This window comes from Ostrea edulis, chromosome 8 (genome assembly GCF_947568905.1).
Source record: "Ostrea edulis chromosome 8, xbOstEdul1.1, whole genome shotgun sequence".
In the NCBI taxonomy this organism is placed as follows: domain Eukaryota; kingdom Metazoa; phylum Mollusca; class Bivalvia; order Ostreida; family Ostreidae; genus Ostrea; species Ostrea edulis.
The window spans coordinates 17,838,168-17,857,405 of NC_079171.1; the positions used below are offsets into that span (position 1 = coordinate 17,838,168).

General features: G+C 36.3%; 1 protein-coding gene across 1 annotated transcript in view; it reads left to right on the forward strand.

The window, feature by feature from the left end:
• The window catches only part of LOC125661157 (E3 ubiquitin-protein ligase arkadia-B-like), a 72,895-nt gene that overhangs the window by 43,186 nt on the left and 10,471 nt on the right, over positions 1–19,238 (forward strand). Inside the window, exons 11-13 of the mRNA XM_048893038.2 lie at positions 3,319–3,511; positions 6,568–6,700; positions 10,870–10,995. Coding sequence (XP_048748995.2) covers positions 3,319–3,511; positions 6,568–6,700; positions 10,870–10,995 — 452 coding nt within the window. The remainder of the gene's footprint in view (positions 1–3,318; positions 3,512–6,567; positions 6,701–10,869; positions 10,996–19,238) is intronic.

Consider the following 19,238-nt stretch of genomic DNA (forward strand, 5'->3'; position numbering starts at 1 on the left):
TTTCCGGGCTCTAAAGCGTTATCCTTTCCACCTACAGTCACCATATCATACATATGGACTACCCATGGGATGAAGATGATCCCTATTGATTTTGGGGTCAAAAGGTCAAAGGTCACACACACTGGACATCAAAGTAGCAATATGGTTTTCATTTAAATTCTTTAACGGCTTTTTTCATCGCATGGAACACCCTTTGGGAGATTGGGGTAAGCGGGGGGTATTCTTAGTGAGCATTGCTCACAGTACCTCTTGTTTTTTAGTGAGGATCAGATCATTTCAAACTGCAGATCATTTCATCAGAAGTGTGCTTCTGAAATTTTTTGAAATTGAGAAGCACATGCCTGACAGACCTGTTGTTTTGATATTTTAAGAAGTCAGAGCCCAATTTAACTGATCTCGGTCTTTGGTCCACTGGGTAATTTCAAAGACTGTGTGTTAGGGCCGAAATGATACATATTGCCATACTTATGCCATGATTCAATACTTTAAATACAATGCAATTTACAGAAGAAACCCAATAATAACATTGAAGAAACATTTAATTACCAAGATTCACAATCATAATTATAAAAACAAAAAGTTTCCAAGCTTCCAAACAATAAGATGCCTATTGGTTCTGTAGTTTAAACTGTTCATTATTTTCGTCAAAACTCAAGGCAAACAACAGTCTGAATGTTATCAAACATTATTTTGTTCTTCATGTAGGTAAAAATGATAAGTACAGGCCAAGCCTGATGTATTTTACTGAACCCGTTTGAAAATCGAGGCAATGAATCTAGCATTTATATTGAACAGTATTGATATTTCGGTGAATCGTTTCAGCCCTAGCACGTGTACTAATAATTATTTTTTGTGTCCAAACTACATGCATCTATAATGGCGATATTTAATAACTTTCTCATTTAAAATAAATGGGTTGAAATTTTCAGTTCATTTCTAAGGGCTATTCCAGAAATAAATACATGGGGGGGTCGGGAGGCACCTTTTGTATATACCAAGCACCCATAAAAAAAAAATTACCCCATGACCCATCAAATTGATAAACTCATTTTACAATGACCCATCTAATTAAAAAAAACAACTAACCAGACCCACCACAAAAATATTTTTAAAAATGAAAACGGTACAAATCTCGCGAGGTTTTCGGGACAAACATTCTAGTCAATGACGCGGTAATGCCTGTGTGACATTGTATCACAGTAGTTCTGAAGAAACGATGTCACATCAACAATCAAAGGCATCTATGGCGGGAATGTTGGAAAGATTGGGAGTCCAAACGATGCTATTATCATGAAATGGGTATGGATATGTTTTTCCACGAATCGTTCGTCTTCTAATGGAGCCCGCGCCCAGAGGCCTCTATATCACCATCACACTGACTGATAAATATAACGCATCGGTACCCTCGTATAAATCAACGAAGGTTGCCTATTTTTATTAGAAAACGGAATACCTATTGGTTTCAAAATATTCCCAAGATCGATGCACTGTAAACTGTAATAATCTACAGAACAGAGGTCGCCGCCATCACGTCCAAAGGGACCCTACTAAACGCGCCTCTAATTTGAAGAGTGCCGTAATGGAAAGTTATGTGCTGCAAAGAGCGACAACTCGAATAGTTCTATGTTACTTCCGATTTCGAAAGCAGCATTTCGAAAGCACGTTTTCAATTTTCCCTCCGACGTTTTGTAACCAACACGACAAGAGCGACAATAAAAATATTCTGAAAACTCAACACCCACGTGACACAAAATAAAACAATAGAAACTACCCACTACCCATAATAAATATTTTTTTAACAGTCCAACCACGGACCAAATAAAATCTGAAAAAATACGACCACCCACACAAAAAAATATCATTTGCCGCCCGTCCCCCCATTTGATCATTTCTGGAACAGCCCTAACTAAATTGACTCTCGGACATCTTCAGTTGGTCTTATTTGTATAATATATGCATTATGCGTGCCTTTTTCACTAATGGTCAGAAAGAAAACAATGGTGTTGGGTAAGTTTCAACATCGAGTTCATCGACTGTAGATAAGGACCTATATCAGACTAAATTCATTATGCTACATCATGTTTAAAACAATAAAGGTTAGTTAGATATGCACAGATCCAAGAATTGCAGGGAAAATAACACATTGTATGCTAATAAGACAGTCATGTGACCAGGACTTGGATCGATTTTGAAAGAAAGAAAGAAAAGTTGTCATTTGAAACTATTTTAATCAATATTTCAGCAACCGTAGTTTTCTAAATGCACATTTTTATGCCCCCCGAGATCGAAGATCGGGGGGCATATTGTTTTTGTCCTGTCTGTAATTCTGTCATTCTGTCTGAAACTTTAACCTTGCTAATAACTTTTGAACAGTAAGTGATAGAGCTTTGATATTTCACGAGTATTCCATGTGACAAGACTTTTCCGTGAGTACCAACATTTTTGACCCCGTGACCTTGACCTACTTTTTGAAAACTTTAACCTTGCTAATAACTTTTGAACAATAAGTGATAGAGCTTTGATATTTCACATGAGTATTCCTTGTGACAAGACCTTTCCGTGGGTACCAACATTTTTGACCCCTTGACCTTGGAGTTTGACCTACTTTTTGAAAACTTCAACCTTGCTAATAACTTTTGAACAATAAGAGATAGAGCTTTGATATTTCACATGAGTATTCCTTGTGACAAGACCTTTCTGTGGGTATTGAACCTTTTGACCTTGACATTTGACCTGCTTTTAATTATTTTTTTTTTTACATTGGCCATAACTTCTAAATGGTAAATATTAGAGCTTTCATATTGTACATGAGCATTTCTTTTGACAAGATCTTTCTACTGGTACCAAGATATTTGCCCTTGTGACCTTGACCATCTTCGGAATTGGACATTATCGGGGGCATTTGTTTTTCACAAACACATCTTGTTTTTATTTACCATCATCGGAAACCCATGGTTAATTACGCTTCGTTCCTCTTTACATCAATGAGGGTTTTTGATGATGTTTTATTTCATTGATCTTTATTAACATTCAACATAAAATAATGTAAGCGTTGCACCTTTAATCATGATATTTGAATGACTGCATTTGTTTTTCTACCTACAATATATTATAATTCTTTTTGTGTAAGTATTTTTCCCTAAATAGCAGTTTTTCGACATAAAATTCCGAATTGAAATGGTACTGGACCCTGTTAAGCCCTGTTAAAGCCCATTGATACATATACCAAATCAAATTTAACTTAGTGAAAAATTCTCAAGACAACCAAAAACAAACAAATCATCAAGATTCTTTAATGATCAATGGCACAATTTTCAGGAATGCCATTGTTTCAACACAATTCTATCAGTTCTGCGAGTTGCCTACAGAATGGCGCTCCACCCCCAATGATGAACTGGCCCCGATCTCAGCCTCAGATGACCCCAGGACAGTGTGGGACCTCCTTCACTAGCCAGAGAGCTACACCCAACCCACATCCACACCACCCCCCAGAGGCCATGCCAACTTCTTGGTAAGTTTTACTAAGTAACATGTATAAAGTATAACATGCTGTTGTCAAAACAAAGAGGAATGAATGGTTTATGTGTCAACATCCTTTAATTTACTAAAGGTTGAAAAGTTGGTGCAATAAATAGACAGGTATTATTCGATAATGTATAACTATGTAATTTGTTGTATGGGAAAATAAAGGGATGTGTATGATTGGAACTGTGTCCAAACAAGGGGTTTATGATTGGAACGGTGGCAAAATTTTCAGGGATGGTAGACATTTATCAAGCGTAGAGAAAATTTCAGTTTGACTTGACGACGTCACTTCCAGTCCAAGATACTGCTCATTTTCAATTTTTCAAAGGGTCTTCGAAAGCATTCAAGATTGGAGGCTGACATTTTCAGCGATTTGAAGATGAGGTGTATCTATACTAATGTTAAGAATTTCATTGATATTGGTCAAGTGTCTACGCTCGCCAGGGTGTGAAAATTGAGCTTATAAAAGCGCCCAATTTTTTTCCTCGTTTTAATTTATAACTCTTTACTCATAGATATTCTGTTAAGAATGTAGAACAAAAGTTGTTCAGTTTTGCAAGGTCTTTCAAATGATATTAAGAAAAAGGCCCACAGGCCTCGTGGATCACTTTATCAGTCGGATTAATGTCTCAATCAATAACTTTTTTCTTGGGGAAACTACCCTTAATATAGCGCAGCAGAATTTACTAACAAAAGACAATTGGACAATTAACAAGACTTATTTACAATTAATGATTGAAAGAAAATTGTTACAATAGCAAAATATTAACTTACAGTAGGTGAATAATAAATCCAAACACATAAAAATAATAATCCAAAACGTAGTTCCCAGTATATACAGTAAAATATCTCTATCTCGAAGTCCAAGGGACCTTGGAAAAACTTCGAGATATCCGGGGGTTCGAGATATCCAAAATCGATCTTGGATATATTTTTTTTTGAAGGAGGATATTTGATGCATAGTATGGGATTTGCATTATAAACAAAAACCCCGTTGCCGTTTCTTATAGTTTAATACAAGTTGATAAATTAATATTGTGGAATTTCAAAGACAAACATTTCGTTTTTTTAAATATAAATAAACATCCAATTGAATTCACAATGTGTTTCAAAATTAAGGTGACCGTGCCTGTATGCTTACTGATGTCCAGGCTCGACTGGGATGTAGTTTTTGCGTTGTAATGAAAGAACCTATCATGTAAGAAACAAAAAAGACGGATTTAAAAAAAAACCCAACTGTTAAATGTTTATTAAATAAATTTTCGTGTTTTCTCTGTACTAGTTTTAATGATGAAGCGTGCATTATTAATTGCGTTATCGTTATTAAGAGCATTACCTTCAAGCGTACTTCGACGATTTTGTGCATTTATCTAACCCACATGTTAATGATAGAGCGTGTGTCTTTCAAAACACCATTCCTGGAATCGGGTGTGTTTGTTCGTAATTGGCGGTGAACTTTAGCTGTAATGTTGGAAGACTTCACTTATCACCCAAGCTGTTGAACCGTGTATTGCGACCTGGGTCTACTCGGAAAAGGCGCGCGTGGATTAGCGGTCATTAATTATAATTGATGTAGCCGCGGGTGTGAAAGTGTGACTTAACGCCGCCAGGTATGGTAAGCAGAGCAGAAAATTTACTGCACTTCGAGATAAACCAAGTGAATTTAGGGTATGGGACCTTGGAAATTCTTCGACATAAGCGGAGTATTCGAGATTACCCTGTTCGAAATATCAGAAGTTTTTTTAATCATTTATATAGGGAAAACGGCCGGGACCGGCGGTCGACTTTGACTCAAGCGGGGTATTCGAGATAAACCATATTCGAGATACAGATATTTTACTGTAAATCCAAATGGATAGAAAAGTGTCTTACCAGAGCTTTTTTGTCAGAAGAATTTCGGTGTATATATAATAGGAATGAATTTTCTAGTACAATCTTGAAAGACCATGATGCAACCATTACATAATCTGTCTACTAAAAATAGCATGTATCTAGAACAATCTCAGTGACCGGTGTCAATGACAAGTAAACATAACTTTCCAGAAAATAGAATTATACATGCAAACAGTATTATACATGTACACTGTACACAACACTTTTGATAAGACATGTAGAACAAAAGTTGTTTAGTTTTGCAAGATCTTTTGAACGGTATCAAGAAAAAGGCCTGCAGGCCTCATGGCTTGTCCAAACAGTGTCACAATTAATAACCTTTATCTCGAGAAACTTATGGTATTACATATTAATTAGAAGTTGTTCAGCTGAGCGAGGTCTATCTAACGATATTTAAGAAGCAGGCCCGCAGGCCTCATGGCTCGCTTGAACAGTCGAAAAGAATTGATAAACCATATCTCTTGCGTGTTTATCACCCTATTATTAAGAATTTAGATGCTTATTCCTTTCATGCATAGTCATTCTTCACTAATTGATTTAACCCAGTCAAGATCTTATCTCATCAGAAATCAGATGGAAGACCTACTCATTGGTGCAACAAGATCGTGTCTAGTGGTCTTACCATTTGATAGACTTCTTTAAGTTTGCTAATACGGTATAAAAACTAAATGCATGTTTAGGAAAAGCAGAAATCCCAGGGTTTTGACTCTAGGACGGTTCTTAAATTAGTCATATCATTTGATGTTACATATATTGTGTAAAGTCACTTTTGAGGCATTTAAATTTTAAGAACACATCTTGTTTTATACTGTTGCAGAATGTTAGATTTAGCTTAGATATGCAGAACAGGAATTTTTTCCCCATGGGGCTAGATACTCAGGTAGCCTGTGAGCCTCTTGTTTACATTGTTTTCATTCTTTGATTTCTGTCAAAATTCCTAGCATTTAAAAGAGATATAGTATATTTATCTGTATTCTTATGTGCATTGTTTACACCTGCAACATTCATGAGGAAATGACATTGCAATTTGTAGAGATATCAAAGGAAAAAGCAAAACAAAATGCAAATTTTAGGTACAGATTTCCTGCTGATTTGATATAACCTATTATTTTCAGTGATTTGATGTAACTTATTTGTAATTATTTTCAGTGGTCAAAACCAGATGAACCCAGGTTCTCAACCTCACCAACATCTACATCATCATCTTCATCATTATCACCACCCTCCCAGGATCCATCACTTCCCTATTGCTCCAGGGATGCCTTCAGACTTTGCTCCTATTGTAAGTAGAACATTCCATATCTCTTACATAGTTGTGCTTTGTTGTGTCAAACTCAGTTGTGTTGAATACCCAGGTTTTGTTGAAGTTTTGGTTTTCTTTTACACATATTTACCTCTGATAACTCAAACATGGTGGTGTCGAAATACTCAGTTCTTTCAAAGTAAAAAATTCAGTCCAGCAATGTATTCTATTTGAATAACAAGTTGGGAGATGAAGGTCACAATGAATACAAAAAAACATCACATCCATATGCAAAAAGCTTTTTAAGTTTTTTAAAGCTAACCTGAGCTGAAAGCCCAAGTGAGCTTCTCTAGTTAATTTTGTCTGTTCGTCTGTCTTCAGTGATTTTTTTTTTTTTAAACTACCACCCCTCCTTTTGAATTGAGAAAAAATAGTGGCTTTTTCCTCAAATTGGGAAAAATCATTTACAGTAAATTAGAATGATAAAAATGCATAAAATAATCAAAAATAAGGAACAACAAAGGTTTTTGTTTGAGGTTTATTTCAGATCTGATATAAAATCATAGAATAAATCATATTTTAACATTAGATATGAATGGGAAGTCAAACCTTGTATAATAGATATTATTTATCCTTTTCTTAGAATTACTTATAATAAACAACCCTATGTTAATAATCAAGTTTACAGAATGTCTATCCTGTTTGTATTTTTCTGATTTTAGTGAAACCCTACAGTGTTGACCATTTCCTGTTATTAGCCTAACTCTACATTTAATAAAGGCGGTCAAACTAAAATTGTCAACAAGGCTTGTAAACTAATTAGGGCCCCGCATAAAATGCAGGAAGCCCTATAGTAATCACATTGTCCGTCTGTCAGTCCTGCAAATCAGTTTTCCGGACTTTTTTTTTCATTTTCTTGTAGATTTTCATTTGATATTTGGTACATTGCTTTGCCATAACAAGTTACAGATCAATTTCGAATTTTGTCTCGGTCCGTTGATTTTTCACTAAGTTCTGGCCCTTGGACTTAGAAATATTGCATGAATTAGTTTTTAGCCGAGTTGCAACGAAGTTGAACTCGGCTATTGGTTTGGTGATGCGGGCAAGCGGGCAGTTGGGCATCAACAATTGGTTTCCGGATGATAACTCGAAAAGTTTACAATCTCATCAAATGAAACTTTGATATATTGTTGGGTACTAGGTAAGGAAGACCCCTATTGATTTTGGAGAAAAAATGTCTAAGGTCAAGGTCACAGTGACCGAAAATAAAATGAAAATTTCAGAAAAATTTGGTTTCCGGATGACAACTCAGAAAGTTTAAATCCGAATCAAATGAAACTTTGATATATTGTTGGGTACCAGGTAAGGAAGACTCCTATTGATTTTGGAGAAAACATGTCCAAGGTCAAGGTCACAGTGACCGAATATAGAATGAAAATTTCGGAAATATTTGGTTTCCGGATGATAACTCAGAAAGTTTAAATCCAAATCAAATGATACTTCAAGATATTGTTATGTACCAGGTAAGGAAGACCCCTATTGATTTTGGAGAAAATAGGTCAAAGGTCAAGGTCACAGTGACCGAAAATAGATTTAAAATAAAAAAAAAAAATTGGTTTCCGGAGGATAACTCAAATTTTTTTAATCTGAATCAAATGAAACTTGGATATATTGTTGGATACCAGCAAAGCAAGGCCCCTATTGATTTTGGAGAACAAAGGTCAAGGTCACAGTGACCGAAAATAGGTTGAAAACTTGACAAATATGGTTTCGGGACAGTAACTCAAAAAGTTTAAAACTGAAATTAGTTCTTTACAATTACAAATATGCCACATCATTCCTGACTTTACAATGTATCCCATGCAACTCGGCTCATGCACCCCTGGGTGCATATATTGATTTTCTGAACTTTTTTTTGACGTGCTTGCAGATATTCATTTGATATTTAGTACATTGCCTTGCCATAAAGAGTTACAGATCAAGTTCGAGTTTCGTCTCAGTCCAATGATTTTTCACTAAGTTATGGCCCTTGAACTTAGGAAAATAGCATGAATTTTTGGTTTTCTGGACTTTTTTTTCGATGTGCTTACAGATATTCATTTGATATTTGGTACATTGCTTTTCCATAACAAGTTACAGATCAAGTTTGAATTTTGTCTCAATCCGTTGATTTTTCACTAAAATATAGCCCTTGGACTTAGAAAAGTAGCCTGGATTATCAGTTTTCCGGACTTTTTTTTTTATTGTGCTTTCAGATATTCATTTGATATTTGGTACATCGCTTTGCCATAACAAGTTACAGTTTGAATTTCATCTCGATCTGTTGATTTTTTATGAAGTTATGGTCTTTAGAGTAAAAAAAAAAGTAGCATGAATTGTTAGTTTACATCCAAGTTTCTTATCTCTTTAGATAAGAGTACTACACTCATTAAAACTTCTAGCATAGTAATACAACAATATAGCTAAATTATTCATGATCACCTACATGTCACAGTTTATTGACTTAGTTAAAGAACTAAACCTAATTATAAATTTCGTCTTTTTTCCTGGTCTAGCCTCTACTCGAATAGTAGTTGATTTCCAACCATTCCTATCCTGGTTCCCTAATTTTCCCTTTTACCATAACCTACATAATGAACTTTGAATATTGTTGTGGTACAGTAATTTTTGCAACCAGTAGGGGACTATGTATTGCCATGCAATACTCTCAGAATGCTTGTTTCTTCTCATGTAGAAGTTTCTGAATAAATTCTGCTTCATATGAATATAAAAACAGGTCAGCTAACAAGGAGCATAATTCATGCCCATGGGGATTCCAACAGATTGTTGGAAGACCTGATCACCAAAGACCACAAAGATATTGTTAAGGAGGAACTCTAGCATATTTTTTATTTCAACTTCAGAATACTTGTGCGTGGTGTTTAACAAAGTAATTTTTTGGATGACTGATCACTAAATGTGAATATTTCCATTTTTGTTGAAGAAGCAACTGTCTATGATGTCAAAATGTCTAGTCTTTAATTTATCATGCAGAGGTTTGGAGAATAGAATTGGAGTAAAAAAAAACCCAACATATTTACTCTTTGTCAACAATGCAATACTTGGCAACTTTTTAGCTCACCTGAGCTGAAAGCTCAAGTGAGCTTTTCTAATCACCCCTCGTCCGTCTGTTTGTCTGTCTGTAAACTTTCACATTTTCAACTTCTTCACCAGAACCACTGGGCCAATTTCAACCAAACTTGGCAAAAAGCATCCTTGGGTAAAGGACTTTCAAGTTTGTTCACATGAAGGGCCATGGTCCCTTCAAAGGGGAGATAATCACAAAAATGCAAAAATAGGGTGAGGTAATTTAAAAATCTTCTCAAGAACCACTGGGCCAGAAGAGCTGAAATTTACACAAAAGCTTCCTGACATAATGCAGATTTAAATTTGTTAAAATCATGGCCCCCGGGGGTAGGATAGGGCCACAATAAGGGATCAAAGTTTTCCATGCAAATATATAGGTAAAATGTTTAAAGATCTTCTTCTCAAGAACCACTGAGCCAGGAAAGTTTACATTTGCATGAAAGCTTTCTGACATAGTACAGATTCAAATTTGTAAAAATCATGGCCCCTGGGGGTAGGTTGGATCCACAATAGGGATCAAAGTTTTCCATGTGAATATATAGGGAAAATCTTTCAATATGGGCCATGCTGACTCAGGTGAGCAATGTGGACCATGGACCTCTTGTTGTAATGTGATAAGAGTTAATGAAGAACTGCGAGAACAGGTCTTCTGTAAATGAGATGGTGCTCAATTCTCTGGAGTCACAAGAAAAGTTCGTCTTTGTCTCTATCCAGGTTTTTAAAACTTGTTTAATAAAAGTTCACTTTTAAAATCTTTATGTTTTATTTATTTTCTTGTTTATATTATGCCATGTATTATCAAATGCATTATCACTTTTTAAAATCATGATTGTTAAATTCAAGCTCACTTGGAAAATCTTGAAGACACTTCAACATAAGCACGGTATTCGATATTATCGTATTTGAGATATCAGGAGGTACTATAAGGAATACAACCAGGACCTGTGATCAACTTCAACAGAAATAACCTATATTCAAGCTACTGATATTTACCTATATGCCATTATGTTTTAACAAGAAATCTCAATTTGTAGCATTGTATGTAAACACTTTTGACTAAAGTTATGATTGTTTATTTCTAGCATCAGATTACCCCTATGCACCCACATGCTCTTCCAGCATTTACATACCAGCTGAACTATAACATCCCCCGCAACCTTCAGCTCAGGATGGGTCGCATGATGATGCCTCACAGACCTACATACGAGGTAAGCATGTCTCACAGACCTACATAATAGGTGAGCATGTCTCACATACACAACTACATACGAGTTAAGCATTTCTCACATACAGACCTACATACAAGGTAAACATGTCTCGCACACAATCTAATTAAAATCAGATCCTAGAACATGCTCACAATTGTTACAATAGGATCTAACATAACCCCATAGGGGGTCATGTCCGCTTGACCTTTCGCTTGGAATATTCCTGAGAACTATCAGCCAGTCAGATTGTGCCATACAGACAATGATGGCTATTTAGGTGGTTCCTGGCAATTCGTAAACAAATTGCTGTAATCTCTCTCCCATGAAGTTTATTCCACATTGTAAAATTGTATATTCTCGCATAACGAATTTTAAACTTTCGCAATAACGCCTAATCTATTCCGTTTGTACAAACAACAAAATGTACAATATGAAATACACCCAAATTAAATCAATTGTGAATTCCGATTTATGTATGAATAAGGATGGGAATGATTTGAATAGTTTTCAAGGTGGTTTACTTAATAGCGCAAGGAATATAATGCCAGTCGATGTAAACGGTGCATTGTGACGCCGCATTTAGCTGCGATATGTTTTCTTTCAAACCAAACAATCGCAGCCATTTTCCTTGAATTGTGAACACTGACGATTTCAAAGCCGACGTGCTGATTGGCTGACATAAAGTTCATCTGAACATGACCCCTAATCGGGTTATGTCAGATCTACTTACGCAAAGTATACGGCGTGGATCTAAAAAGTCTGATTTTAATTACTATAGATTGGTCTCACACACATACCTACATACAAGGTAAACATGTCTCACACACAGACCTACATACAAAGTAAACATGTCACACACACAGACCTACACACAAGGTAAACGTGTCACACACACAGTCCTATAAATGAGGTAAGCATGTCTCCCACACAGTCCTATAAATGAGGTAAACATGTCTCACACACAGTCTTATAAATGAGATAAGCATGTCTCACACACAGTCTTATAAATGAGGTAAGCATGTCACACACAGTCCTATAAATGAGGTAAGCATGTCTCTCACACAGTCCTATAAATGAGGTAAACATGTCTCACACACAATCCTATAAATGAGGTAAGCATGTCTCACACAGTCCTATAAATGAGGTAAACATGTCTCACACACAGTCCTATAAATGAGGTAAGCATGTCTCTCACACAGTCCTATAAATGAGGTAAACATGTCTCACACAGTACTATAAATGAGATAAGCATGTCTCACACAGTCCTATAAATGAGGTAAACATGTCTCACACACAGTCCTATAAATGAGGTAAGCATGTCACACAGTCCTATAAATGAGGTAAACATGTCTCACACAGTCCTATAAATGAGGTAAGCATGTCTCCCACACAGTCCTATAAATGAGGTAAGCATGTCTCACACACAATCCTATAAATGAGGTAAGCATGTCTCACACAGTCCTATAAATGAGGTAAGCATGTCTCACACAGTCCTATAAATGAGGTAAACATGTCTCACACACAGTCTTATAAATGAGATAAGCATATCTCACACACAGTCTTATAAATGAGGTAAACATGTCTCACACACAGTCTTATAAATGAGATAAGCATGTCTCACACACAGTCTTATAAATGAGGTAAGCATGTCACACACAGTCCTATAAATGAGGTAAGCATGTCTCACACAGTCCTATAAATGAGGTAAACATGTCTCACACACAGTCCTATAAATGAGGTAAGCATGTCACACACAGTCCTATAAATGAGGTAAGCATGTCTCACATACAATCCTATAAATGAGATAAGCATGTCTCACACAGTCTTATAAATGAGGTAAACATGTCTCACACAGTCCTATAAATGAGATAAGCATGTCTCACACAGTCCTATAAATGAGGTAAGCATGTCTCACACAGTCCTATAAATGAGGTAAGCATGTCACACACAGTCCTATAAATGAGGTAAGCATGTCTCACACAGTCCTATAAATGAGGTAAACATGTCACACACAGTCCTATAAATGAGATAAGCATGTCACACACAGTCCTATAAATGAGGTAAACATGTCTCACACAGTCCTATAAATGAGGTAAGCATGTCTCTCACACAGTCCTATAAATGAGGTAAACATGTCTCACACAGTCCTATAAATGAGGAAAACATGTCTCCCACACAGTCCTATAAATGAGGTAAGCATGTCACACACAGTCCTATAAATGAGGTAAGCATGTCTCACACACAGTCCTATAAATGAGGTAAACATGTCTCCCACACAGTCTTATAAATGAGATAAGCATGTCTCTCACACAGTCCTATAAATGAGGTAAACATGTCTCACACAGTCCTATAAATGAGGTAAACATGTCTCTCACACAGTCCTATAAATGAGGTAGACATGTCTCACACACAGTCCTATAAATGAGGTAAGCATATCTCACACAGTCCTATAAATGAGGTAAACATGTCTCACACAGTCCTATAAATGAGGTAAGCATGTCTCACACAGTCCTATAAATGAGATAAGCATGTCTCCCACACAGTCCTATAAATGAGGTAAACATGTCTCACACACAGTCCTATAAATGAGATAAGCATGTCTCACACAGTCCTATAAATGAGATAAGCATGTCTCACATACAATCCTATAAATGAGGTAAGCATGTCTCACACAGTCCTATAAATGAGATAAGCATGTCTCACATACAATCCTATAAATGAGGTAAACATGTCTCACACAGTCCTATAAATGAGGTAAACATGTCCCACACAGTCCTATAAATGAGGTAAGCATGTCACACACAGTCCTATAAATGAGGTAAGCATTTCTCACATTATCACCAGTGTGAGATCGACTTAACCCATGTAAGACAGCCATGTGAAAATTTTCTTTCTCACATTATCACCAGTGTGAGATCGACTTAACCCATGTAAGACAGCCATGTGAGAATTTTCTGTCTCACACTGCTGCAACGTCATTTGATTGTGACGTCATATATTTTCTATGATTTACGTTGCATGGTGAATATTTACGTTACACGGTGAAGTAAAAATATTTTGCATTGTTATCTTTAAATTTTAATGTAGTACATGTATAGCTTTCTGGTGGACAACCTTGGGTGTTTTAGTTTACACTTACAGTGTAAACCATTTTCGGGTATGCTCTTTCTGCCTATCTAATTAGTTTTTGCATCGAAGTTCAAATGAGGATTTTGATAATTTAGAATTTTCTCAAAGCTCCTAAATTTATGCACTAAACTGTAGGTAAAATGTGAGAAAAATAATCCTTCATTATTTACTCGTGTGGGATAGGGAAATTCCACCTCTGGAACAAGATTCGCTGTCTAGGACTCGGCAAAGCCTCGTCCTAGACTGCGAATCTTGTCCCCTCGGTGGAATTTCCCTATCCCACACTCGTACTAATGAAGGATTCTATTAGTCTCACACAGTCCTATAAATGAGATAAGCATATCTCACACACAGTCTTATAAATGAGATAAGCATGTCTCACACAGTCCTATAAATGAGGTAAGCATGTCTCACACACAGTCCTATAAATGAGGTAAACATGTCTCACACAGTCCTATAAATGAGATAAGCATATCTCACACAGTCCTATAAATGAGGTAAACATGTCTCACACAGTCCTATAAATGAGATAAGCATATCTCACACAGTCCTATAAATGAGGTAAACATGTCTCACACAGTCCTATAAATGAGGTAAACATGTCTCACACAGTCCTATAAATGAGGTAAACATGTCTCACACACAGTCCTATAAATGAGGTAAGCATGTCTCACACAGTCCTATAAATGAGGTAAGCATGTCTCACACAGTCCTATAAATGAGGTAAGCATGTCTCACACAGTCCTATAAATGAGGTAAGCATGTCTCACACAGTCCTATAAATGAGGTAAGCATGTCACACACAGTCCTATAAATGAGGTAAACATGTCTCTCACAGTCCTATAAATGAGGTAAACATGTCTCTCACACAGTCCTATAAATGAGGTAAACATGTCTCTCACACAGTCCTATAAATGAGGTAAACATGTCACACACAGTCCTATAAATGAGGTAAACATGTCTCACACAGTCCTATAAATGAGGTAAGCATGTCTCACACAGTCCTATAAATGAGGTAAGCATGTCTCACACAGTCCTATAAATGAGGTAAGCATGTCTCACACAGTCCTATAAATGAGGTAAGCATGTCTCTCACACAGTCCTATAAATGAGGTAAGCATGTCACACACAGTCCTATAAATGAGGTAAACATGTCTCTCACAGTCCTATAAATGAGGTAAACATGTCTCTCACACAGTCCTATAAATGAGGTAAGCATGTCACACACAGTCCTATAAATGAGGTAAACATGTCTCTCACACAGTCCTATAAATGAGGTAAACATGTCACACACAGTCCTATAAATGAGGTAAACATGTCTCACACAGTCCTATAAATGAGGTAAGCATGTCTCACACAGTCCTATAAATGAGGTAAGCATGTCTCACACAGTCCTATAAATGAGGTAAGCATGTCACACACAGTCCTATAAATGAGGTAAACATGTCTCTCACAGTCCTATAAATGAGGTAAACATGTCTCTCACACAGTCCTATAAATGAGGTAAACATGTCTCTCACACAGTCCTATAAATGAGGTAAACATGTCTCTCACACAGTCCTATAAATGAGGTAAGCATGTCTCACACAGTCCTATAAATGAGGTAAGCATGTCTCACACAGTCCTATAAATGAGGTAAGCATGTCTCACACAGTCCTATAAATGAGGTAAACATGTCTCTCACACAGTCCTATAAATGAGGTAAGCATGTCACACACAGTCCTATAAATGAGGTAAACATGTCTCTCACACAGTCCTATAAATGAGGTAAACATGTCTCTCACACAGTCCTATAAATGAGGTAAGCATGTCACACACAGTCCTATAAATGAGGTAAACATGTCTCTCACAGTCCTATAAATGAGGTAAACATGTCTCTCACACAGTCCTATAAATGAGGTAAACATGTCTCTCACACAGTCCTATAAATGAGGTAAACATGTCTCTCACACAGTCCTATAAATGAGGTAAGCATGCCTCACACAGTCCTATAAATGAGGTAAGCATGTCTCACACAGTCCTATAAATGAGGTAAACATGTCTCTCACACAGTCCTATAAATGAGGTAAGCATGTCACACACAGTCCTATAAATGAGGTAAACATGTCTCTCACAGTCCTATAAATGAGGTAAACATGTCTCTCACACAGTCCTATAAATGAGGTAAACATGTCACACACAGTCCTATAAATGAAGTCACACACAGTCCTATAAATGAGGTAAACATGTCTCACACAGTCCTATAAATGAGATAAACATATCTCACACACAGTCCTATAAATGAGGTAAGCATGTCTCACATACAATCCTATAAATGAGGTAAGCACACAGTTACATGTGAGATAACCTACATAATAAGGTTGGCGATAAGATTCTGTTTCTTGTTCAACAAGTCAGAAATCAAAATCACAAAATTTGGGATGTCATTATATTCAGTACATATATTAAGGAGTTACTCTACATTGTCTTAATGGCTGGCTTCCTTTTAAAACATGAATGAAAATATAAATATCAGCAATATTTGTCTTTTCATTTCATTGCCTAACTGATTAACTGCTAAACTGTAGATCTTGGGTTCGATATCAACAGGGGTTTGAAATTTTAATCAGATTGCTTTCTACTAAAACTGCATTTTATGACTAAATAAATTAAATATGAATTTAAAGTCTTTGATTTTAAAAATGTTGTACATACCCTCCACTTTTCATCCATATTAAATTTCTCTGGTGTAGCATTCTTCCTTAAACATTGAAAAATTGCAATCTGAAACTTTCAGCTTTAGGTTGTACAAAGAAGTAGGTACAGTTTCTACTGTCATCTGGCCCAGAAAATAGATGCTTTCTGCAGGGGTCCCAAAATCTGGCATTCAAATAAGGAATATATAAACAAATCAAAAGTACGTTTAATTTGATCCGAAATTGCTTTGTGTTGTATGACAGGAGCGTGAAGTTGGCAGAAAATTGACAAAAATGCTAAAATCAATGACAAATTTCATAAATTCAGGGTGTTTTTCCTTTCAGAAAACATACAGCCCATACGTCGAGCAAATTCATATTCAAATACATTTTTCGTCTTCTCTTAATACACAATATATATTAATTGCATTTTGCTCGATGGATGGGCACACTTTTTCCTAAGCAATAATCTGGATCAAATTTAACAGTTATCAAACTCTTTTTGAAAAAAAGGTGGGAAAAACTCTTATTCATGATGTAATAATGCTATATAATTAGAAATAACTTTGATTTAAGTTGAGATAGTATACTTGGAATGTATTTAACTTATTCAAAACACAGATCAAGCTTTATTCAAGACGCATTTAAATCAGAGAAATTTTTTGGGCCTTTTTATGTACACAGTTGTACCTTGTTCTTTATTGATTGTCAGAATTGTGAATTTCATGGCTTCTGGGTCTGGGGTTTTGATGCTACAGTCCCTGAAATGTTCTACTTTCCCATTTGAATGGTGAGTGAATGCTGAATACAATGCTGAAACGGTGAGCGAAGGCAAAACGTAAACGAAGCACAAATGCAAGCACAAAGTGAACAGTGAACAATTTATTCGGAATATTCTTATACGAGGGCTGTTCGATATGTTATGTGTATTGTGCCACAGCACGATAACATTTTGCACGATTTTGTGAATGATGATACTCTTGAATAGCTCTATTCAATACCTTTCCAACGGCATTAACACGAGTCTTCATCTCCACATAATTTTAAACTTAGTGTCATTTCAATAGAGCCAGTCGTTGACCACTGTTGTATAAATGGTTGGGAAACGGGTTGAGAATATTGAAGAAATTAGAGCTTATATAAAGTTCGCACAAAACTCGTTCATTCGGTAATGCAGATTTTACTGAATGGGGGAAGTTTATGGGTCTGATAAGGTATCTTATGAGACAGTTCGTAGGTAAAGAAAGAAATTTCTGCCTGGCACAGAGTCTGTCAAAGATGCAGCAAAATCTGACCGACCTGTGACTGTAACAGGCAAAGCAAATGTCTCAAAAGTCAGGGAAATAATTGAAAGTGATGGCAGATACACGCTTCGTGATATTGCCAAAGCTGTTGGCATATCGCTATCGCGGATGCATTTCATTTTGAAGCGTATTTTGAAATTATGAAAGATTTCTGCCAGATGGATACTGCCTATCTTGACAGATGACCAATAATGGGTACGAGTACAAACCACTAAGCAATTGCTCAAAATGTTTCCCAAATTCAATCAAAGACAATTTGCAAACATTGTTACTGGTGACGAAACATGGGTTCACTATTTCGTACCAGTAAGAAAAATTGGAAACAAAATATGGCTAACTAAACACGGTAGAAGGCATGTAATTGCCAAAAGAACCATAAGCACAAAGAAGGTTCTTTATTGCATATTCTTCTCATGTGATGTTATAGCTGTACAAATTTTTGGTGCCGAAGGGCAAAAGTGTTACAGGTCAGTATTACCGAGATGTTATACTAAAAAAGCTCAAGAAATATTATCATAAACGACGCCCTGTGTCAGGATTTAGGCATGTTCGTCTACTTTATAATAATGCTCCATCACATACATCTGAGCTTGTGAAGCAATTTTTGAAGTCGGAGAAGGTTACCGTCTTGCCACACCCACCATACTCTCCAGATCTAACCCCTTGCAACTTTTTCCTTTTTCCAAAACTCAAAAAGTTCTTCTCTGGTCGTTGTTACAAGTCCCGACAAGCCCTTAGCTCAGCCATCAGTCAGTGCCTCAGAGGTCTACCTAAATCAGCGTATGTGACGCATTTCAGAAATGGACTCAGAGATTGAAATTACGTATTTCAAACCGCGGAGAATACTTTGAAGGGATGTACTGTTCATTTCACTATTTGAGTCGAATGCTTTTGAGATATTGTACAATACACATTACATATCGAAGAGCCCTCATATTGTACTTATTATTGGTTTAGAGTGAATTCTTCTTCCACTTTTCATACAAAGTTTGTCCAGACCATAACTTTTTTGGCTTTTGACATAGCTAGGCCTTTGATATTTGGTATGTGGGTATAACATGATAAGACAGTGTTTTGTGTACTCTTTTGATGACCTTTGACCTTGACCTTTTATGTGAAGGTCAAATGATACATT